The following is a 23,296-nucleotide window of genomic DNA, read 5'->3' as shown; positions in this document are numbered from 1 at the left end:
TTGTGCGGAGATGTGCGCAGACGTGTTTACTCCGGGACATGCTCCTCCACACACTTTCCTTTGTGCGCGCTAAACCACGGGAGGAGAGCGCTTGATTTCTTTGGACACTTGACAAACTTTGCTTTGTATCCCGCTATGCTAATGAGCTCCCGGGATCTCGCGCTCATTGGCTGCGCACCACTCAATTTCATATTTCAGTCCTGACGTCAGGCTGCCTATAAAACTAAGCAATGCTTTTTAACTCGTCCGCTGACTGATCTCTTAGAAAAAAAAAAGCTATCAATCCTTGGGTGGAGTTTTTCCATTCTGCACAAGGCAAGTGTTTGGCCAGGACACGTACGAGCTGCTCAATTTGGAGCCTAATCCTAAAAGGAGCCATGAAGTGTTAAATGGTGGAAACACAGAGCGCGGCGCTCAGACACCTGCACGCTGCACGGAGAGAGGGAGGAAAGAGGCGCTCCAATGCGTCTGTGCAACACAGACTGAAGAGAAAAAAACTTATCGACTCGAAAAGCAACCCGCGCTGCAATTAGTGTGAGAAAACACACTTTTTTCTGGGTTTGAAGAAATAAATAAAGAAATCAAGCTGGCTCAGTGCGTGTCTCAGCAGCCTACTTTGACAGGTGCTCCTCACCCCCTTTGGAGGACTGTCAACAGCAAGAGGATGGCATCAGAGCTGGCAATGAGCAACTCCGACCTGCCCACCAGTCCCCTGGCCATGGAATATGTTAATGACTTCGATCTGATGAAGTTTGAAGTGAAAAAGGAGCCGGTGGAGCCCGAGCGCAGCATCAGCCAGTGCAGCCGCCTGGTCGCCGGGGGATCCCTGTCTTCCACCCCGATGAGCACGCCTTGCAGCTCGGTTCCCCCCTCTCCAAGTTTCTCCGCGCCCAGCCCGGGCTCAGGGAGCGAGCAGAAGTCGCACCTGGAGGACTTCTACTGGATGAGCGGCTACCAACAGCAGCTGAACCCCGAGGCTCTGGGCTTTAGCCCGGAGGACGCCGTAGAGGCGCTGATCAGCAGCAGTCACCAGCTCCAGTCCTTCGATGGCTACAGGGGGCAGCAGTTCGCAGCGGCGGCCGGCCCAGGGGGCGCCATGGCCGGGGAGGAGATGGGCTCGGCGGCAGCGGTGGTGTCTGCGGTTATAGCCGCCGCAGCGGCTCAGAACGGGACTCCTCACCATCACCACCACCATCACCACCACCACCCCAGCGCGCATCACCCAGGCTCAGGCACACAGCCCGGCGGACCCGCGGGGAACCATGCGCACCTCCGTCTGGATGATCGCTTCTCGGACGAGCAGCTCGTGACCATGTCCGTGCGGGAGCTGAACCGGCAGCTGCGCGGGGTCAGCAAAGAGGAGGTGATCCGCCTGAAGCAGAAGAGGAGGACACTAAAGAACAGGGGCTACGCGCAGTCCTGCCGCTTCAAGCGCGTACAGCAGCGGCATGTGCTGGAGGGAGAGAAGACGCAGCTGCTGCAGCAGGTGGACCACCTCAAGCAGGAGATCTCCCGGCTGGCCAGGGAGCGGGACGCCTACAAGGAGAAGTACGAGAAGCTCATCAGCACCGGCTTCCGAGAGAACGGCTCGGCCAGCGACCAGCCGTCCTCCCCGGAGTTTTTCATGTGAGTCCCCCCGAGTCCGCACTCACTCCTCAGGGCTGCTCTCCACACACGCATTAGCGCAGTAGGAGCGGACACTCACAAGTGCTAGAAAAGTTACCCAAACCATTTGTAACTCTGTATTTACCCCTGACCCTCACATTTGAGCCGGGGCTTTTGTCACGCGGGACGTCTGCTGTAAACGAGAAGCCGTTATTTAACGTGTCTTTTTGTGTTTGTGCTGAGAGTTCTTTTGGAGCTGAAAGATGAATCTCATTCCATGTCATTCATCTGTGTGGGGCAGACTGCGGGCTGCTGTGGAGCCATAGCATGCGGGTCATGTGCGGCCAGTCCGCTCCATCCCCCGGTCACCGTGCGTAACGACTGTCACGCCACGGGGACGGCGCATTCACACTTATTTACTCTCCATTTATTTATTTACAGACTGTGTGTTCATGTCACGCTCTCACGGACTTTTTACTCGACTTTAAACGAACTGAGACGCAGCGAACTCTTCCATTTACCCACAGATTCAGAGGAACAGCTTCATTCAACAAGTGTCCTCTCGCTTTTACGCAAATTCTAATCTGACCGTTTCACCTCTTCCCGTTTGTTGTGCACCTGTCCGCGGTTTGGGACTCGGTGACCCGCTCCTCTGCTGTGTGTGACAGTGATTAAAACGTCCCCCTCTGTCACGCTGTTGGCTCCACGCGGCGCCAAAACGCATCACCCACGGACGCTCTTTACGCTCGTGTCATTCAAGAATAAACGTGTGTGAAACAGAGGCTTCTGTTCAAACCAGCGTGTCCCATTTTGTCCTCTCTTATTCTTTTTTTTTGCATGTGTTCATCCCCCTGTCTCTGAGAACTGCACCGACAGTTGCACTTTATGAGCCGAATTATTGGGCAGGAAAAAAAAGTGACACTGTGTGAAACGCAACGGCGAAAAGGCGAGCGAGAAACGTTCTACAAAATAACAAAAAAAATAAAGAAGAATGAAGGCAAAAACAGCACATATCACGAGCAGAATTTACCTCTTTTTATTTTGAAATAACGCAGAATTTTACACTTCTTTACCAGGTGTGTTTTTCTTGAGAATGATCACACACAGGAGGCTTCCCTTTGCTTGGCTCTTCTCGTTACGCACGACCCTCACGGCGTCACATTCCGCACCAAACTTATTCTAATATTTTTTGTTGAGACTTTAACAGCCGTCATGCAACAGCAGCAGGTGTCCCGAAGCGCGGGGTAAATGATTGATTTTTTTGTGCAAACACGCGCCTTTCCCTCGCTGCAGAAGGCCACTTGTTGAGCGCAGCCAGGGCGAGTGCACGTTTTACAACCTTCACACTCCTCTGACCTCGGCTTTAAGACTTTTATTTCACGTTTCAATTTGTTTAAACCATTTTCATAAACGTGCCTTTATAATTATTATCATTATTACTATTAGTTTCTGTTTCCGTTTGCCTTGCGCTTTTATTTCGGAAGTGACACACTGTTCTGTGGAATTTTGGGGGACAAAAAACCCTGGAGTGAAACCTTTGACCACAGCAGCGCAGTTACTATTATTTCTATCAATATATTTATGCGTAAAATCTATCCGGCCTTTTTGTTTGTTTTTTAAATCCCCACACTCCCTGCGTCTTTGTTTCGCTTACCCCTGAACCATGCCACATCCAAAGCCCGCTCAGAAAATTCCAAATCCTACTTTCCCCCCTTTTCTATTTGTTTGTGCGCCTTTTCCACGGTGTCCAATTTTTTTTCTCCCTTTTTTTTTTTCTTTCTTTTAAACACCTCCTTCAGAACCGCAGGACACGCGCTGCTTGTCCCCGTGCCCCTGCGATTTCACCTCCGATTAGAAGCCCGAAAGATAGCGGGAGATACGGCGGCGATGGGACGGAGAGAGAGATCGAGAGAGAGAGAGAAAGGGGGGTGAGAGACACGGAGAGAGAGAGAGACAGCCCCCCGATGATAAACGATCAGCGTTTGTGCGTCCGAGCCCGGAGCAGAGGGGCCTTTTAGTGAGGCATGTGTCCGCTCATTTATGGGCCCCCGCGATCTGATTAGGTCAATACCGCGCGCTGTTTCAGCCCATTTGCGCCCCTTAACCGAGGACGGAGAGAGAGGTGCGCGCGCTTTGTCCTGGCCGTGGCGCACAGGTGGTTCTGCGCCGCTCCGCGCGGCAGGGGCCTCAAGTTTCCCGACGAGAGGAAAATAATATTATCATTATTATTATTTGCACTTTTCAAAAACACTGAGCTCACGCTGGCTAAAACAAAAGAGAGAGGAATAAAACGAGCCTTGAAAAAACATTGCTTTTCCCAATTCTGCTCAAAACGGAACATAAATGGTTCAGGAAAGTACACTGTTCATTCTCATTAAAGCATTATTAAATATAGCTCGTGATCTTGATTTTGCATGAGACTGTGTGTAATGTCGAAAGATAAATCGAACAGTCCCTTTTGTAAACCGCTCCTGTCTGCGTGTTGTCCGCCTTATTGCGTGTTGCATGTTATTGTTCACGTGGAAGTCAAAAAAAATCCAGCTTCGTAACATGTCGCCTGCTTTTACAACGCAGAGTCAGAGCTGCCGCACTCAGGCACTTCAGACTGAGGGTTCTTAAATAAACATGGGGGAAAATGTGCAAATACAAAAGGCACCTTTTCATTAGCCCGAAGAAAGAGACAAAAACGACATATGGAGCTCTTTAATACCGCGCTCATTTACTTTAGAAGAATCATATAAACTTCAATCCCACTTTGCTGCTTTAAGGAGAACGGTGACACCGTCTAATTCTTCATCAGGATTTCCAGAATGTGCTTCTCAATACTCTGTCCATGTTACGAAACACAAAGAGTGTTAGATTTATTGTGGTTTCGCCTCATGGAAGTCCAGAGATTTGAGTTTCTCATTTTGAGAAACGTCCCCAGAGTATTCTGAAGCTCCGTCCATGTTATTAATATTCATTCATTGATCTTACGTGCACATCGATGGGAATATGCTGGGGAAAGTAGATTTACGGCTCTTTACTGGGAGCTTTGGTCTTTGGGATCTGTTCATTTCAAAGACTGGCTCTTTTTAATATAACATTTTAATAACGCCCGCCAGATAAGTCACAATATCCATAAAAGGCAGTTTTGAAATGTAAATCATCTAAATGACAATGGGACAGATATTTAGTCTTTGATAAACGTGTTTGTGAATCAAATCTAATTAAAAAAAAGTCTGTTAAATCATATCAGAGCCTTTAGCTTTGACTTTAGAGCACAAAGCTCCACTTTAGCACCTGCTCCAGCGCTGGGCTGATTCTTGTGTTTGTTCTGGGAAGTTCTGGGGAAAACTGACTGAAAAAAACAACAACAATTCTGCTCTTTTACAATCCGGGTCTAACCGTTCATCTTAAAGAGCCGTTTGGTCATGAACATCATCACAAAGAAAGAGATGAACACTGACCAGGAGCAAAATATGTATTTAAACACGTGAGGAAGAAACTTATATGTCATGTCCAGACTCCAACACGTGTGAAGCAGCGACTCACCCGAGAGCTCAGACCTCTGTGTGTGCGTGTGTGTGTGTGTGTGTGTGTGTGTGCGTGTGTGTGTGTGTGTGTGTGTGTGTGTGTGTGCGTGCGTGCGTGCGTGTGTGTGTGTGAACTCAGTCTTAATTTCAATCACAGGTCACAAATAAAATGTCAGTTGCAGACCTCACCTAGAGATACATTCTTATATATCTACAATGTACATAGTAAGTTCGTGCAAACATTGTGAGTCTAACGTTCTTGAAACGTGTGTATTTGGAAAGAAAAATAAATAAATCTGCTCATGGACCGGAGTGTGATGTTATAGACTTGAACAAGTGCAGAAACTAATTCCACAGCTCTTCCTCTGGCAGATTTCTTAACTTTGCAAAAATCACACTGGCTCCAATTCAGGTCAAATATTCTCACATTTGAGGAACTTGAGGTAGATATGCTCCCACACTGTTGAAGCAGCAGATCAATGTAGGTTTTTAATTGTGCCGAATGTGTCACTTTAACCTCTTTAGCCCCGCCTTAAACCGAGAGTGTTTTCTCCAGGTCAGCTTTATCCAAATCTAAAAGGTCACAGCCTATAGGACAATGTAGCGCCTCATTGTTGTTGTTCTATGTCAATAGTTGTCATCTTACCATATTGACTTCATTTTTGTTTATCTATTTATTCAATATTCTTATGCCCCGAAAGTCTCAAAGTTTAAAGTTAAAAGCTTATTTTTATCTGAACTCTGTGTTATATGTTTAATGTTGCACGTCTTCACAGAGAAAAAATCCTAGTTTGTGAACCTGAATCTGATTCTGATTTGAAAGCTAAGACCTACAAAACTCATCTAAATGGAGCTTTTTCCTTGTGTTTCCCTCACCTTTCTGTTGCTCTGTGGAGGCTTTTTTTGTCGCGTCTTCGTCACACATTTTTGTCACTTTCTCGGTTTTTGTTCCATTGATTTTTATTTTATTTTTATACCAAGACGCTTTTAGATTTGGGTAAAGCCAAACTGGAGTAAATGTGCTGGGTTCTGGTTTGGGTGAAGATGTGAAGTTTCTATCTAGAACCATTTGAATATCAAACATGGCTCACATTGGAAATATTGATCAAATTTTTTTCCCTAATGTCACACTGGGATCCCGGTGACCGTCTTCTTCCCCCTCACTGTCAGATAAACTCATCGAATCAGAAACCCTGAAATAATAAATAATAAAAAACAAATAACTCGCCCAGAACGATTCCCGCTCAGATTGAGTCGTTAAAACTAATCCACATTTTCCTGCGGCGAAAGAACCCGAGCTAATCCTCCAGCGTTTACCTCCGCAGAAACTCTCCCCCGCACAAGGTCAGGGCGAGGGGAGAGACAATGGCCCGGCTCCTTATCGAGCGGGACGGGGCCGGGGACGGGGACGGGACGCGCCTTTTGTCCGTCCCGCTCATTCCGCAGCGCGTTGATTCATCTGCCAATGCCGATACATTTCAAAGTGATTTCCCATAGTTGACCCGGAAACGCGGAAGGGTCCGATACCGTGACAGCGGACAACTGCGTTATCTTTAATAACCTAATCACGGCGGCGCGGGGCAATGATCGCCCCGGCCCAGTCGATGTGGATGGAATTACTGGGATGTGATTAATAACGCGGCGCAGTGCATTAGGGGCCCCGCGGCCAGCTGGCATCTGCACTTTTGTCTCTTCACATGAGGATTATTAACAGACGCAGGCTGAAAGGTCGGATGTTTTTTTTTTTATTCTGGAGAGTCGAGATGGAAACATGGAGGTGGACCTTCATGTGCAAATGCTGCTGACCCTAACCCTAGTCTCCTCTGGAACATTCTAACCTGGTCCTTTTACGGGGGGGAGGCTCTAGTCCTAAAACACCTGTTTTTCAAACCCACCCTCAGATTGGAATGGGAAGTGTGTTGAGACGTGGGAAAACAAGAGTGTTTTTACTTCCACCTGAGTCACATTCAAATGGAGCATCTCTGAGAGCAGAAAACACTCTGTCGTTGTGCATTTGTACAATAAAGCACTTACTTACTTTAAAAAAAAAATATCATCACCGGTGATAGATGCATTCTGTGTTTAGTTAAGTCTTCATAATGATTTATTTATATATGTTTTCAGTGTATATTCCGTAACACTTTATTTTACACTGCCCTTGATACATTGTACCTAACTACATGTGGTACAATGTACTGTGATCTGTAACAATGTGTAATAACTTGTACTTAGATATACAATGGAATAATGTGTATAAGTAGTTTGTAGGTACATAATGAAATAAGACATACGTAACTAACCCTGACCTAAGGGTCTCTGTCCTATAACATAATGTACTTACAAAGTACTAATACAAGTTGTGTTATTACAGAGCACAGTACATTGTACAGTATTTAGTTAGGTACAATGTATCAAATAAAGTGATATTCTATATTCTATAAAGGATATTAGAATCTTCACATTGTTCCATGTTGTGTCTCATCATGTATGTCACTGCTGAAACATGGATCACATGAACCAGTCGCTCACAGTTGCTTTTTTACTCTCACTACTCAGTAAATATTTGGTCCACTCTCTGGTCAGGACCACATCCAACCCTCTGTCAGTGTGAGGCTAAACTACTGCAGAAGTGACAATGAAAAATAATCCTCATTACAAATGTTATTACCTGACAGTGAACCCAGACTTTGCCCAGTTTGTTTGATTTTACAACAGAACGGCTGGTTTTGTCCATTATTCAATTGTATTTGACTTCATTTCCACCTGTTACACACATAGTAATACAAACACTACATTTACATTTCATGTAATAAAACCACGGTTTAATCTTTTCTTTTAACCTGCACAAAGCTGTAAGAGTTAAAGCACTTCTGCATTATCATCATTTTATTACGACGCCTTAAGAACCTTAACAAGACGTGACAAATGAGTGAGTGCTGCACATTTGTAAAAGTCCCACATGAGTGTAAGGACATTTTGGGATGCTATTAGGCTCAAGAAATAAAGTTTGCAGAACTCTGAAAGCCTTGTTCTCCCAAATCCCCAAATTCTTTAAAAGCCGATGCATTTCCTCACGCGGCGTCTTTGAAATCACCGTTCTCAGCTGCTTTTCCCCCGCCTCCCAAATGACCCCCTCCCTCCCCCTCTCCCCCAAACGCCATATTCAAACGAGAACACACCGACCCCCCCCCCCCCCACACACACACACACACACCCCGCGCATTTGCATCGCTGCGGCAACCGTAAACATTTACATTTAAAGCGATTGAAATCAAGTGCGTCTGTGTTTCTTCCCGAGACGCGTCAGTCACTCTCCACTCCCCCCTCCCTCACCCCTCCCTCACTGCTCCTGCATGTCCTTGTTCTGAACCCTCCCCCCCCCCCCTCCCTCTGCACCCCGTGTTGAATTATGGGGCATATGTTTGCAAAAGCTAATCATTGAACTTGTCCGGAGCCCCCCCTCCCCTCTCCCCCTGACTGATTTGGGGGCTGTGCGCGGGGCTTCGGGGCGGGGAGATTCTCACATGTCACCTCAGTGGAGCCGATCAGGAACTTCTGCTGCAGAATACTGACAAAAACATGAGGAAGACATGTATGGCATGTTATGGTTTCACATAAATAAGGTGCTTCATGCTTAAAAATGCCAAAACATGTTCAATAGTTTCAGCGACAAAACCTGAATAATGGCACAGCTTTAAACGTGTGTCTTGTTTAGTCGAAAATATGCTGATTATTTGTGGAAAAATCTGTTTAAATCTAAATTTTGTTTGAAATTCAAAACTGGATCAATCAGGTTAGGAATTCGATATTTAAAAGTCCCTCAAAATATCGCTGAGTCCGAGGCTGGACAGTTTGAAGTGTGTGGGAGCTTCTACAAAGGAGATGGTTGTTGCACCGATATGAGAAAATGCATTTTGAGAAAACGGCCCTTATGACACTGATCTATGGAGAAACATCCAATCAGTGAATGATCAAACATGTTATTGTGATTGTTTTGTTTCCAGGTAAAGGTCTGTATGTTCAGAGAGCACACTAACAATAGTTCCCTCACCAAAGAGTCCGACACTTTTCAGCCGTCGTTTCCTTTTAGCTTTAAAAAAAGAAAAGGGTTAATTCGCAACGCTCGATTGTTGAACACCTAACACCGCAATAATACTGAAAAACACATGTAAAATCAGATTTGTACTTTGTGTTTTAGATCCAGCTTCAGGTTACTGTGGAATCAAAGCTAAACTAATGCAATCAATTGTTTTTCTAATAGCCCCATATCACAACAGGAAGCATCCATGTTGGAACAGTGTCAGACAAAAGGTGTGAGCCCCGGTGGGTCCAGAGGTGAAGGGGGGTGAAGGGGGGTGAAGGGGGGTGATGTGTCCCCGCGGCTTTACCTGCCTACAAAACCACCTCGTATTCCGGCGTCTTTCCGTCAGTGAAACTGAAATGACCCCATGATGTTGGTCAGTTTGATGGGCGATCGCACGGGTTAAAGCAATGTCAGCAATTCACTCTTTGTTCTGGATGACGGATAAATAATAACGATACCATTTGTGTATCTGTTTATGTGAGCTTTGCTTTAGTCTGTAACGTCCTAGTTTTTTCCCACCATTTCCCCCCCCCAAAAATGTATAATTTTTGAATAGATAAAAAAAAAGCATTATAAATATACTGTTTTCAATCGATATTGCCCTTATTTAGACTTCATTACGCTGGTTTAAAACTTTCCAAACTCCGACATGTGGATTCGCGCAGGACTAGAATCACCCACATGTGTCAAACACAAGGGCTGTGGGCCAAATCCGGCCCACCAGATGATTTAATCCGGCCCACATCTTGTAGAGCATCAATTCCTATGTCAATAAAGAAGTTAGTCTCCTGTACGGAGTTACAATTTCTTTTTAAAGAAATAACCAGAATGTTCAACCACTAGGGGGCGTCCAAAATGTAAAAAAAGGAAAGAATTCCACACGTGTCCAGCAGAGGGCACTGACATAATAAGAGATCAAGATATAAACAACACATTGTAGCCACATGGTGAATGGTCTGTGACACAGGCTTGTAAAGTGTAAAGTGTAAATCTTTATTATTATTTATTTGGCTACAGTCCTGTCGGTTTTGACCAAATCAACACATCATTATTATTCATTTATTGGAAAATATTTCCTCGATAGAATGTTGTTTACGTTGTATGTGGCCCATGACCCAAAATAAGTTTGACACCTCTGACCTAAAAGTTAAAAAAAAACAGGGGGAATTTTAACCTTCCAAATGACCGACATGCCAGATTTAGGCGGGAATACAAACTTGGAGGATGTCAGTAATATTTACTCTTTACCTGAGGTCCAGAGGTCATTCTAATCCCGGGCCAACATGGTTTTAGAAATGAACTAATTGCATCATTTAAGCTTCTGCCGTTACTTGTATTTTGTGAGAGCCTGCACAAGCCAGTGGGGAACTTCTCGCCCGAGCTTTGTTTGCAGCTCATATTTAGATGAACGTGTGGTGTTTTCATTCTGGACTGACACAATAATCCAACATTCTTATTCACACTGTTCACCAAATGACTGTCCCGCTGGTGCACAGGTGAGGACAGAGACAACACTCTGGTTTGTTGTAGCTCTGATGGAACAGGACAGACCAAACACACATGTGAGCATTGGGATATTTCCAGAGAATGCACTGTAAAAATGAGAAAATCAATCTTTACATGTGATACATGAAAAGGGAGTGAAGTTCAAATGGACTAAACTTACCTCAGGAAGCTTTTACAGTCACTCACATTTACGCAGCCAGTGTTACTGAAATGAGCACATGTTGTTTTACAGCTTTTTGCACCTGATTAATCATCACAAACAGTTTGTATTCTTGGTGTCAGTGAGTTTGAGCTGAGGCCTTTCAGTGTTTACGACAGGGAAAGATCTCAGCTTCTTTTCACACCACTTTAGCTTCACTTCATCAACTACAGGGTCTCATCATCATTTATGTCAAAGTAACATTCTTGCTGATTTAAATTGGACAAGAAACGAAATAAAAAGTCCTTCATGAGACTAAGGCTGTGACTGAAATGTCCAGGTGTTAAAAGATGTGAGCTCCCAGAGTTTGAAAGAAGCTCCATGAAGCAGAAATAACAGAGCGATAGAAAAATCACATGAAAAGGTTTGAATATTATATGAATTCATTTTACATTGCTGCCCATTCATTGTGAAACCTGGAGGATGGATAGAGCCAGCTTTAAATTGATGAGTTTATTTTGTGACATATTAGATCCAAAGACATCTTATTTAACCTTTGCATGAATTAGTTATTATTTACGGGCTGTGAAAACTCAAATGTTGCCATGTCTTTTGTTGTTAATAAAATAGTCCCCAATGTAAGAAAAGTGTCTTTGGAGAAACTGGCCCTTGATGTTACAATTTGTCATAAATGGATGGAGAAATGTTGAAGCTGAGCTGTAGTTTGTCCAAACGCTCAGGAGAAGTAGAACCTTTCTTAGACCTGTGACCAATCAAACTTTGTGTGTGTGTTGTCAGGACGTCGAGAAAATTCCTTCATCTGTGATACAGCGAGTGGTGAGCTGCGGCGTCCCTGAGTCTGAGGTAACGGCCCTTTACTTCACTTCGGTTTCAGGCACTTCCTCCTCTCCTGGTGTGTGAGTGTGAGAGTGTGTGAGAGTGTGTGAGCGTGTGTGAGTGTGAAAGTGTGAGAGTGTGAAAGTGTGTGAGTGTGTGAGTGTGTGAGTGTGTGTGAGAGTGTATGAGTGTGTGAGTGAGTGAGTGAGTGAGTGTGTGAGTGTGTGAGTGAGTGTGTGAGTGTGAGAGTGTGAGAGTGTGTGAGTGTGAGAGTGTGTGAGTGTGTGAGTGTGTGAGTGTGAGAGTGTGTGAGTGTGAAAGTGTGAAAGTGTGAGAGTGTGTGAGTGTGAAAGTGTGAGAATGTGTGAGTGTGAGAGTGTGTGAGTGAGTGTGAGAGTGTGAAAGTGTGAGAGTGTGAAAGTGTGAGAGTGTGTGAGTGTGTGATTGTGAGAGTGTGTGTGAGAGTGTATGAGTGTGTGAGTGAGTGAGTGAGTGAGTGTGTGAGTGTGTGTGTGAGTGTGAGAGTGTGAAAGTGTGTGAGTGTGTGAGTGTGTGAGTGTGAAAGTGTGAGAGTGTGTGAGTGTGAGAGTGTGAAGGTGTGTGAGTGTGTGATTGTGAGAGTGTGTGTGAGAGTGTATGAGTGTGAGAGTGTGTGAGTGTGAGAGTGTGAGTGTGTGTGAGTGTGAGAGTGTGTGAGTGTGAGAGTGTGAGTGTATGAGAGTGAGTGTATGAGTGTGTGAGTGTGTGTGTGAGGGTGTGAGTGTGAGAGTGTGTGAGTGTGAGAGTGTGAGAGTGTGAGTGTGAGAGTGTGTGAGTGTGAGAGTGTGTGAGTGTGTGAGTGTGTGTGTGTGAGTGTGTGAGTGTGAGAGTGTGTGAGTGTGTGTGAGAGTGTGAGTGTGTGTGAGTGTGAGAGTGTGTGTGTGAGTGTGAGAGTGTGTGAGTGAGTGTGTGAGTGTGAGAGTGTGTGAATGTGTGAGCGTGTGTGTGAGTGAGTGAGTGAGTGAGTGAGTGAGTGAGTGAGTGAGTGAGTGTGTGAGAGTGTGTGTGTGAGTGAGTGTGTGAGTGTGAGAGTGTGTGTGAGTGAGAGAGTGAGTGAGTGTGAGAGTGTGTGAGTGTGTGAGAAAGTGTGAGAGAGTGTGTGAGTGTGAGAGTGTGTGAGTTTGAGAGAGTGTTTGAGTGTGAGAGTGTGAGAGTGTGTGAGTGTGTGTGTGTGTGAGAGAGTGTGTGAGTGTGAGAGTGTGTGAGGGTGTGAGTGTGAGAGTGTGTGTGTGAGTGAGTGTGTGTGAGTGCGTGTGTGAGTGTGAGAGTGTGTGAGTGTGAGAGTGTGTGAGTGTGAGAGAGTGTGAGAGTGTGTGTGAGTGTGAGAGTGTGTGAGTTTGAGAGAGTGTTTGAGTGTGAGAGTGTGAGAGTGTGAGAGTGTGTGAGTTTGAGAGAGTGTTTGAGTGTGAGAGTGTGAGAGTGTGAGAGTGTGTGAGTGAGTGTGTACGTGTGCGGCTGGTAAAGCGGTTGGTGCAGGTTGATGAGGTCATTCTCGTGCACACAGTGGTGTCAGAAAGTTTTCACTCCTCAGCATTTGTGCAGCTCCGCCCTGGAAATAGATGAAATAGAACTCAAAACAGATACTGAAAAGTTGTCTGATGTTGTGATGTCTGTAATAAGAATGTCTGACCGCCATTTGAGTAGTTCTAATCTGCTGCCGATTTCAGGTCAAAGTGAGACTTAGAACATTCCCCAGTGCAATAAGAGAAGACGTGGTTTAAGTGCTTATGGCAGTCAATGGGTTCATTTATGCATTAAAAATAAACTACAGTAACAGGCCACAATAAGGTGAGTACAGTACATGCTCCAATACAGGAAAAACTATAGGACGGACCAGTGATTACCAAAGTGGGGTCCAGGGCACTCTCAAACTACTCAAAAGTATATTTTCTGCCCTAAAGCAGCATTTGTTCTATGTCTTTGTAGGCCTACAACAGGACGTTATCTTTGGAACAAGTGATGCTTCAGACTTTGTGGACACAGATTATAAACTAAAGAAGGTTAAAGCCTTGATGCTCTCACTTAAAACAAACTGAGGTTTCCTAAATGAACTGCTCTTTGGGATCAACACAGTTTTCTGAATCTGACATTGGCATAAGGATGCAAGGATGGGAACATTTACATGACAATTAACGGAAATATATGGGAATTAATGGAAATAAACAGGAGGTTAACAACAGAAGGCTGTTTCTTTACAGACCGACACAAGCTTAAGTATAAACATTTGTTACACTGGAATATCTCTGAATATCTGTGAATATCTGTGAATATCTGTCACAGCAGAGATGAAGAGGACAGTGTGTGTGTGTTTTTAGTTTATGGCTTGAGGAAACGGAACAGTCTCAGTCCATGTTTGTTTCTTATATCTATCATTGTAATAACAGCTGTGCAGTTTTACAATGTTCTATAGTTTGAAAAGTCTACACGCTAAATATCATTTACAACCTTGAAAATAAAAAAATAAAAAATAAATGTATTTTAAAGAACACTGGCACCGTAAAAAGTACAGGATCCTTGCAATTCCAATTACAGCTCAGCATTAGCTGTTCTTCTCACAGTTTGTTACTGTCAATTTGACGATCAATCTATGCAGAATTGATCATTAAAATCTTAAAAATCTATTTTAAAATAAATTGATTTAAGAAAAAAAATAACATCCGTAAATGTCACAGTAAAAGACTGGAAGCTGAGGTTGTCAGTGTTTTACCGTAAATTGTACCAATGTTTTTTTTTTTTACAGTTCAGGTCTGTTCTGTTTAAGCGTTTTGATCGTTTTGAATCTTTGCAAACTCCCAACATTCCTGATCTGAAGTTCCGACTGTAAGTTCTAAGGAGCCTCTAAACCAGCAGGTTCAGCCCAGAGCTCTGCGTCCGTCAGTCCGTCAGCCTCTGCACTGACGGAAGTGCCGGAGCGTTCAGGGAGCGTTTGGGAGAGTGTGACAGCTCGGTGACGGACAGCAGAGTGGCCCTGACCTCTGACCCCTGGGTCAACCCCGCGGCCCCTGCTGAGTCGGCACACTGTACGCTCACGTTAGGCCCGGCTGATGTGAGAGGAGCTGGCACTTTGATGGAGCGGCGTGTCAGAAAGGAAAAAAACACCTCGGCCAGAAAACCGACGGGACACCAGGGAGCATGTGTATATATATATATATATATATATATATATATATATATATACATATATTGTATACATACGCTCAATCACGTCAATGATGAAGAAAGACCATTTTCAAGATAAATATAGATAAATATCTTTTCCTTAATATTTCACTCCAAAAATCAATAGCTACATTAGTTTAAACTTACATTCGAGTCGTGTTGTCTCGTCGGTGTAGTCGGGCATTTGACCCAGATTATTTCACTTGTTCTGAGATGTTTTTCACTCAATTCGATACATTTTGTCTTTATTCCAGGTTTATTTATCTGGCAATGGGGTAAGAATGAATTGGTCATTCTCCATTGGCAGTTTTACTTTGCTCGTCTGAAATGCCCTCAAACTAACAAAGTATTTTAGGTCTGATCAGGAAAATGTCTGAATAAGTGAAAACCGCTCAAAACAAGATCATATAACAAGTCATTTAGACAGACAGTTCAGGGCAAAAGGAGCTGAAGAGACACTCAAATTGTCGGAGCCGGGACTCAAACCCAGCTTCACTCTCTGGGCCAGAGGTTCTCAACATGTGGGTCGCAGATACACTTCCTGTGGGACACCAGCCTTTCCCCGGGAACATTCGTGTCGATATTTCTCCTGAAAATGTTTGGAGACACTTCTTAGTGGTTGTTTTTGGATTGCTCAGTATCGCATCAGGAGTTCACCAAACCTCTCAGCTTCTCAGTGGTGTTTTACATCATATAAAAGGCTTTTTTCCCGTGGAAGTACTCCGTGGTTGTGGTGATGATGTGTCTGTGGGCAGAGGCCGTGTCCGGGCAGCAGCAGACAGCCGGGTAACCAGAGGCAGCCAGTGACCTTCTGTGAGGAGATCGAAGCCTTTATTTAAAGGCCTGGTCAATGCTGGTGCTGCTGAGGTATCAGCCTTTGAGCCAGGCGACCCGTGGCAGTGTAATACAACCCTCCCCTCTCCCCCACCCCTGCAGCTGCTGATGCGGACGCTCGGGTTATTGGGGCTGACGGGGAGGAGCGCTTCTTAACGCTTGTGTCTGGATTTGATCTGAATGATGGAAGTGTGGCCCCGTGTCTGCGGAGTTTCCTGGTGCTCCGGTTTCCCTTACGCCCAAAATCGCTGGTCAGGTTGGCCCATATTTGCAGGAGCTCTGGACTAATAATAACAGTAAGGCTGGGGACAGTCTCAGGTTTTTTCTTTAAAGCAGTACTAAGTATCGTGTTTACCTTAATAAATCCTTCCCGTAGTCCCTCTGGAGGTAATACAAGTGTTAATGGGATGATTGGGGGGTCCTTCATCTCCCCTGGTGTCTCTGGCCAGAAAACCACACTTGCAACTTTACTGCCACCGGACCAGAGCCACCAATACACACTAATAGAATTACGAAGAAGAAGCTAGCAGGCTAACGGGCAAAGCTAACTAGGGGCTAGCGCCACTTAAACAGTACTTACAGCCAAGTTTGAGTAAAAAAATGATCTCCATTGTGTAATTGGATGAACAATATCCCTCTGTGCCTTTGTCTTTTCTGTCAGCGCAGAATTTACTCTCACGGACAATTTATAATATAAAAAAAAACGCAACTTGCTACGACACCTGCAGTGGCGCTTATGGCCTCTAGGGACAAGAGTTACTTAGTACTGCTTTAACCACAGTTGGTTTTCGATTCCGACACCTGAAAAATACTTTTTACAACACCTACAATAAACTATCTGTCGTCTAGAAGCAGACAAACAAAACAATGTGTGGAAGATTCACAATATCGGGTCCATTTCCAATGTCAAGAAATATGTGAAAAAATGGAGGCAAAAGTAAGGAAGAAATGTTTTTGTTTAAATGGGGTATAAATGGGGGAGAGAAAATGAGAAGAAATTGGGGCAAAAATAATGATTTTTTTAAATAGGGACAAAAAATGGAGGGTGGGCAAGACCAACTGCAGCGAAACTTGGATCTAAAGATATCCGATCCCAGACAGGTCTCATTTAACGGTACCAAGCCCTATCGAACAGCGATAGATAAATCCACTGAAAAGTTCCCCCAAGTGTACGGCCTCTAACGTCCACGTGAGACGCGAGTATTTATTTCAGCGTGTGGACACCTCGGCCTCTCACTTGCACACACTCTGGGCTGGACACTCCAAAGCCCTGCATCAGCATCAGCTAATTTTACTGTGCACTGGGCAGAATGCTCGCTTTCCCCTCGTGCTCAGCATTGCGGGCACATGCTTGTTTTTTTCCCTTTAATACGTGCTCTCCATCACTGTCCCCTTTTCCCTAACGTTGACTAATTATACGCAGCATATAGAGCTGAACAATGCATCAGAGATTATCTTTGCATCACAATATCAACATCACAATCTCCCAGAAGTGCTTGGACGGCACATCTGCACGGAGGGAGCATATGCACAATCATGGAGATGGTAAACGCTCGCTTTTCCTCCAGCTGGATCAGGGCTGGTGTGTTTGAGCTCCCCATGAGCGTGATTGACAGACGTATCAGCCAATCAGAGAAAAGCTGGAAATGTGACGTATTATGTCAAGAAGGACGTTAGTGCAAAGACTTATGAGAACGGACTTAAAGTGCATATGACAGGTTTTAATGCTTGTGAAAATAGGACTTATTTTGATGAATCTGTTGTAAGTAATAATTATCCTTTTATTTCAGTTATTTTGATTTGATTTTTTAAGCTAATGGCAGGAAGTGACATATAATGGTAAAGTTCCACAGTTTGACTTTCCCATTGACCTAACACGGTCGGCACGGCAACCGTTGGAAAATGGTTTGCCTCTATCTGTGTCACTTCCTGTCAGTGTCCAAAAAGGAAGTGAAACTATAAACATAAAAAAAATGGTCAAATTAAAGAAAAAATAAAATCTAAAATATAATTGTGTTAGCTATGTTTAAGCAAAAACTGTGTCTAATGCGTCATATGCACTTTGACCCAACTCGGCCTAACCCAAATCTAAAAGAGAGGGAGAGCTCACCGCCTATAGGCCAGTGTAATGCCTCATTTGAAAGCTAAGACCTACAAAACTGATCTTTTTGCTTGTGTTGTTACCGTCACTTTTTTTCACTTTCTTTTTTGTCTCCTTTTTGTTGCTCTTGTTACGTCTTTTGCACTTTTTTTGTGTGGCTTTTTGATTGTGTTTTTGTCACACTTTTGCCACTTTTCTTGTGAGTTTTTGTCACTTTTTTGCTCCATTTTTGCTTTTTTGGTCACTTTATTATTGCGTTTTCATCCTTGTTTTCTTCTTGTTTTTTTGTTGCTATTTTGACACTTTTTCCAAGAAGCTTTTAGATTTGGGTAATGCCCAGCTGAATATAACATGGGGTTAAGATGTTAAAGAGCAAGGCGTCATTAGCAGCTTAGTTCAGATTTTAAATGTAGGAGAATTCAACACAAATGCTGATGTGGATTGAGTCAATGCAGATTTGGAACGGGACAAAAATACTTCCAATAAACGGCAACAGGAAGATGAAGCAGGCAAGAAAGACTGTGCTCACCGCCCATACAGCCTCAGGGTCACTGAAAGGTCAAGTACACACTCATATCATTTTAGCTGTTTCACATGAAACGTTCCACAATGACCCTTTGATTGGTTTGTGTCTTTACTATAGTGCAGTACTGCTACTTGAACAATACTTTTTTCAATACCTATATACTAATACTAAGATATTAGTCGTCCAGAACCAGAAACAGAACAATATTATTAGAATAGATCATTTATTTTTCATTTGTATCATTGATTTGAGCCTTCAAATCTTCTTGACCTGAGAGCGTACAGCCTCTAGGAAAGTGTGACACCTCATTTGAAAGCTAAGGCTCTTTCCTCATTTTTGTTGTCACGTGTTGGTCATTTTCGCTACATTTTCACCATGTTTTTGCCTTGTTTCGGTTGTTGCATTTTTGTTGTTTTTCTGTCACGTTTTTGTCACGTTTTGTTTGTTTTCGTAACATTGCGTTCCAAAAAGCAACAAACGTGGAAGAATAGGTGAGTTTTGTAGGCCTTAGCTTTCAAATGAGCCGTCACACTGGCCTAGAGGCTGTCAGCTCACTTCAGAGGTTAATGCTGGACCAACAGCATCCAAAACTTGGTCTCTATTATTTAATTTTTTCCGGTACCTGCTTTCCATCCTTTTTTTTCATTCTGATACCAATAATACCAAACTTTGCACCCAGTCGTTACAAAAGACTATCCCCGAATGCCGGTGCGCTGAAACACCGGGGTGGGAAGGGGGGGCTGAGGCAGGACACCTGTGCTGGGTGCTCACGGCTGAGGACACCTGCAGCCTTCAGCACTTTCTCCCATCAGCGTTTGTGAGGTCACAGGCAGGACAGGAGGACGGGGAGGACGAGGGGCAGGTTACCCACCGAGCCCAGCCCCCCCCTGTCGTCAGGCCGAGGAGGGGGGGGCGCAAGCATCCTCACCGCAGGGCGTCTGTCCATGCGGGGGTCATGGTGAAGGACACGCTGACACCCATGTGAACTTATCTGTGATGCATCTTCGCTCGGCACAGACTTAAGTTACAGAGCTTTTCCTTTAAAGTCACAGTCTGTAAGTTTAACAAATGTCATAGACAGTGTATAATGCACCGCGAGGGCCTGCTATTTCAAATAATATTAAACTGTTAACCCCCACCTGAACCGAGCACATTTTCTCCAATTTGGCAAAATGTGACCAAAAGGTGACAAGAAAGTAATGGCAGTAACTCAATAAAAAAGCCAACAGACTCAAAAAAAAAGTGGCAAAAATGAGAAGAAAAAGGGTGTGAAAAAAGTGACATGAACACGTTTGGGAGGTCTTAGCTTTCAAATGAGGTGTTACACTCTAAACTCCAGACAAGAAATTTTTAGATTAAAGCTGAATTGAAGAAAAAAAGCACTCAGTTAAAGCGGGTAGTAAGAGGCTCACTTCAGCAACCAACCAGAATCCCCGGGCTATCACTTCGACCAATGAGACGAGCTTTCCTGTAAAGCGTGATGTCAGAGTCAATCAGGAGGGGAGCTCTGTCGTTTACTTTTGAAAGTTTGTTCTCGCTCTCTTCATTTCGCAAATTCGGAGTGTCGTTGTGGTCCTATCAGGAGCGGACTTCATTTTTGCAATATTACAGACTATCACTTTAATGGCAGCCCTTTATAAAGCGAACCATCCGTCCAGTGCTGTGGTTTTGTTGACCCGTTTATCTTAAGGAATTGGAAGTGGGGAGTTGACCCTCATTTGGGTGTGTATGTGAGTGTTGAAAGTACAAATGTTGAAAGTACACATGTTTTGATACGATCTGAGTCCTTAAAGACCAGGGTTGGAAACGAGGGGGCCTTTGCTGAAGTCTTGAAGGTTGTGTTCATGTCTTTTATGGAGCATGTAAAGTCAGTCCGGACTCTGCTGTCAGCTGTTTGTGCAGAGACTGATCTGTGTCAGTGATATCATCCTCATACGGAATATACATATAAGATATTCTGCTGAACATGAGAATATTAGATCCGTGATGATGGGAAACTGCATGTATCTGCGCTGATGTCATGACCCGCACTCTGCTCTCCACAGCCACCACTGAGCACTTACATGAATAGGCTCTTTAGCCGTCGTCTGTACTCGGCTGTTTGAATGCTGCAGAACCAAACTTCGGTGCAATCGCGCAACATGGAACATAAAAAACTTGGTAGAGAGAATAATGAACTATAAAAACTTTAATGGAATGGATTTGCAGATGCATGAAGTGTTAGCAGCAGATGTGTTCATGAGTCGGATACAGAGTTACCTGATGGCGGAGGGCAGGAGGTACGAGGGTGAATAGTCCGTGTCCAGGATGAGAAGGGTCAGCTGTGATCCCACCATTGCTTCAGCAGATACAGGGATTCTGGGAGGAATAGCGAGGCTAAGAGAGCGGGGCTAATATAACTCAATGGGAGAGAAACAGATTTTAAAAGTACTCTCAATTTGGACAACCTATTAAAAAGGTCTGAACATAGCATCGAGCCTTTTAAAGAACGGGCCCCAAATGTTCAGTACAGAGAAGTTTCCAGGTGGTTTTGGGCACATTTATAATCATCCCGTACCACCGCGTCCCGCCCTGCACATGCGTGTCAGCGTAAGTGGACGTGATGGAAGCCTATTGAGACGCAGCGTGGATGGTTTCACTTTGTCCCGCGCCGTGACACTTATGAACGACATGTGCGGGGCTTTGGTACGGCCTACGTCCTGGAAAACTAGTCTATCTCCGAGGCTGACACCCTTCACCGGCCCCACTATATTTAACTGCGTATGAGCTCCGTCGACTGTCTGCTGCCCAGCGCCGCGAGTCTCGTTAAAACAGAGGCGCCGTCACTCCGTCCCCAAACCGCTGAGTGACAGACAAGTCATTATATCAGGCCGATAGAGGGCGGAGTTATAGCCCTGTATTCCCGATAGAAGCATCAGAAATGGAAAAATGTTGTTGGATTTGTGTATGAATAAATTATTAAGTGAAAGGTTTGCTAACTCAGTGGAAAAGGTTGGCTTTCAGGGCATCTGTTTATTTCTTTTGACATAGTAAACACATAAAAAGACTAAAGATTTGCCAGGCATTAGAGGCAGCAGGAGAAATAGTTTGTTTTTCACAGATATTATCATTACAGAGGTGGGTAGGAGTAAAAAGTAGTGGAAAAAAGTACTTGGACAAAATGTTACTTGAGTACTTTGAGATTTATTTTCAATGACGCCATGAATTGTGTGAAACAAAACATAACAAGTGGTGTTTTATGTTGAGGGCTATGTTGGCGATAAACCGGGACAACTGGGACAGAGATTGAGCAAAACTGGGACAAATAAGTGGTTTTGGAAAAGTCAGCTGGGACATGGGACAAAGGACTCAAAACTGGGACTGTCCCGGGTAAACTGGGACATCTGGTCACCCCATTCTAGAGTTTTATGAAAGATCTTTGGGTTGGGCCATTCCCGCAGCATGACGCTGTATTAGCAGAAAAAAATCTGGTTACAGGCCTACTCTTTTTTACTCCCCAGTTTCTGGAGTACGGCATTAGAAAGTTCGTGGTGGACTTTTCTGATGCAAGATGGGGAAAAACAGGAGACTGTATTATGAATCTTGTGGAAAATACTTTCCTACTTTCTGCTGAAAATGTCTGCAAATGAAAGTTTGTTTTAAAAATCCAGACTCTGTCACCCGGGCCGCCCGGAGCCTTCTCCCTCAGCACGAAGCTGCTGCTCTTTTTAACTTATGCTAATATACGGTTTAGCGCCTGATTTCAGTTGTTTAAGCATAATTTGTGTTGTTTTATGCCATGTGAGGGGAACTTGGCTCGGTTTAATGTATTCAGGACAAGGACATAGCTCCAGGTGCTTCCTCTCTGCGCCGTTAGCTAGCTCTGCCGTTAGCTTGCTCTGCCCTGAGCTAGCTTTGCCGTTAACTAGCTCCCTCTCTTGCGCACACAAACATGATTTTCACTCCTCTGTCCTCCAGCTAATGCCGCTTTAGTCGGGGATAATTGTTAGCCGTAGAGATATTAACATGCCGCTTTGCTAACACTCCCCGGGAAGCACAAAAAAAAGAAACTTGCATTTCATAATTAATTCAAAGTCCCAAGAAATTACTAGTCAAACTCTTAATAGGGGAACCAAGTTGAGATATTAAGGTCCAATCGTGTTTGTGACTGCTTTTATTCACTCAGTTTTTGACCCACACTCGTCACGGTCGAGAGCACCAGCTGAAAGATTAGCGTGCTGCATGCTAGCGTACGTTAGTGCTTGTTTTGGGTTGATGGACTTAATGTTGGGAGAGGACGAGTGCTCACAGCGTTGTGTATTTGAGCTTATTAACCGATGAATGGATTTATTCATATTTCTGTGCTCTTTGCTGTGGCATCACATTATGGTTTGGACAAATAGTGATGTGCAAATCCAAAAGAAAGTGCTCGTTCAGAATCCAAACCAAGCCAGGGTCTATACAGGCCAAAGCAAGTCGAACTTCATACTTTTTAATGCCTAAATACTACAGGCCTATTACACTGCCACAAACACACAGAGGAAAAATGCTGCATATTTCATTTCTGATTTGCAAACACTTCATCAAACAGAGGAAGGAGAATTGGACAAAACGGGAAACTTTTGAGCAACAAAAATGTGATCAATTTCAGCCAAAACTGCAGATCAATATGTTTAAGATCTGAGGTTCCCAAACCTTTCAGGCCAAAAGCCCCAAAATCACCAGACCAACAGCTCGGGCCCACACAGTAAAATGTAATTAGTTTTGCAGATCAATTCAGGAACACAATATTTAAAATGTGCTTTATTAATGTTTGCTTTGATAACAAACAAAGAGACTTTCAATCAAAAATACATCACATTCCTTGTTGAATATAGAAAACGTCTCATGACCCCCCAAAGGGAACCCCTGATTTAGATCACAATTTTGGTGTTTTGTCATATATTTCCAATAAATGTAGATTTAATGCCAG

General features: G+C 44.1%; 1 protein-coding gene across 1 annotated transcript in view; it reads left to right on the top strand.

The window, feature by feature from the left end:
* The first annotated feature begins 265 nt into the window (after positions 1-265).
* Positions 266-23,296, top strand: part of LOC306971519 (transcription factor Maf-like) — a 92,459-nt gene continuing 69,428 nt past the window's right edge. Inside the window, exons 1-2 of the mRNA XM_079567829.1 lie at positions 266-1,626; positions 11,648-11,713. Of these exons, the coding sequence (XP_079423955.1) occupies positions 665-1,626; positions 11,648-11,675 (990 nt within the window). The 5' untranslated portion in view covers positions 266-664 and the 3' untranslated portion in view covers positions 11,676-11,713. The remainder of the gene's footprint in view (positions 1,627-11,647; positions 11,714-23,296) is intronic.

The sequence above is a fragment of the Gobius niger genome (assembly GCF_951799975.1).
Source record: "Gobius niger genome assembly, chromosome: 12".
Classification (NCBI taxonomy): domain Eukaryota; kingdom Metazoa; phylum Chordata; class Actinopteri; order Gobiiformes; family Gobiidae; genus Gobius; species Gobius niger.
Note: the sequence above shows the minus strand (reverse complement) of the source record. Positions and strands in the feature narration are given on the sequence as shown.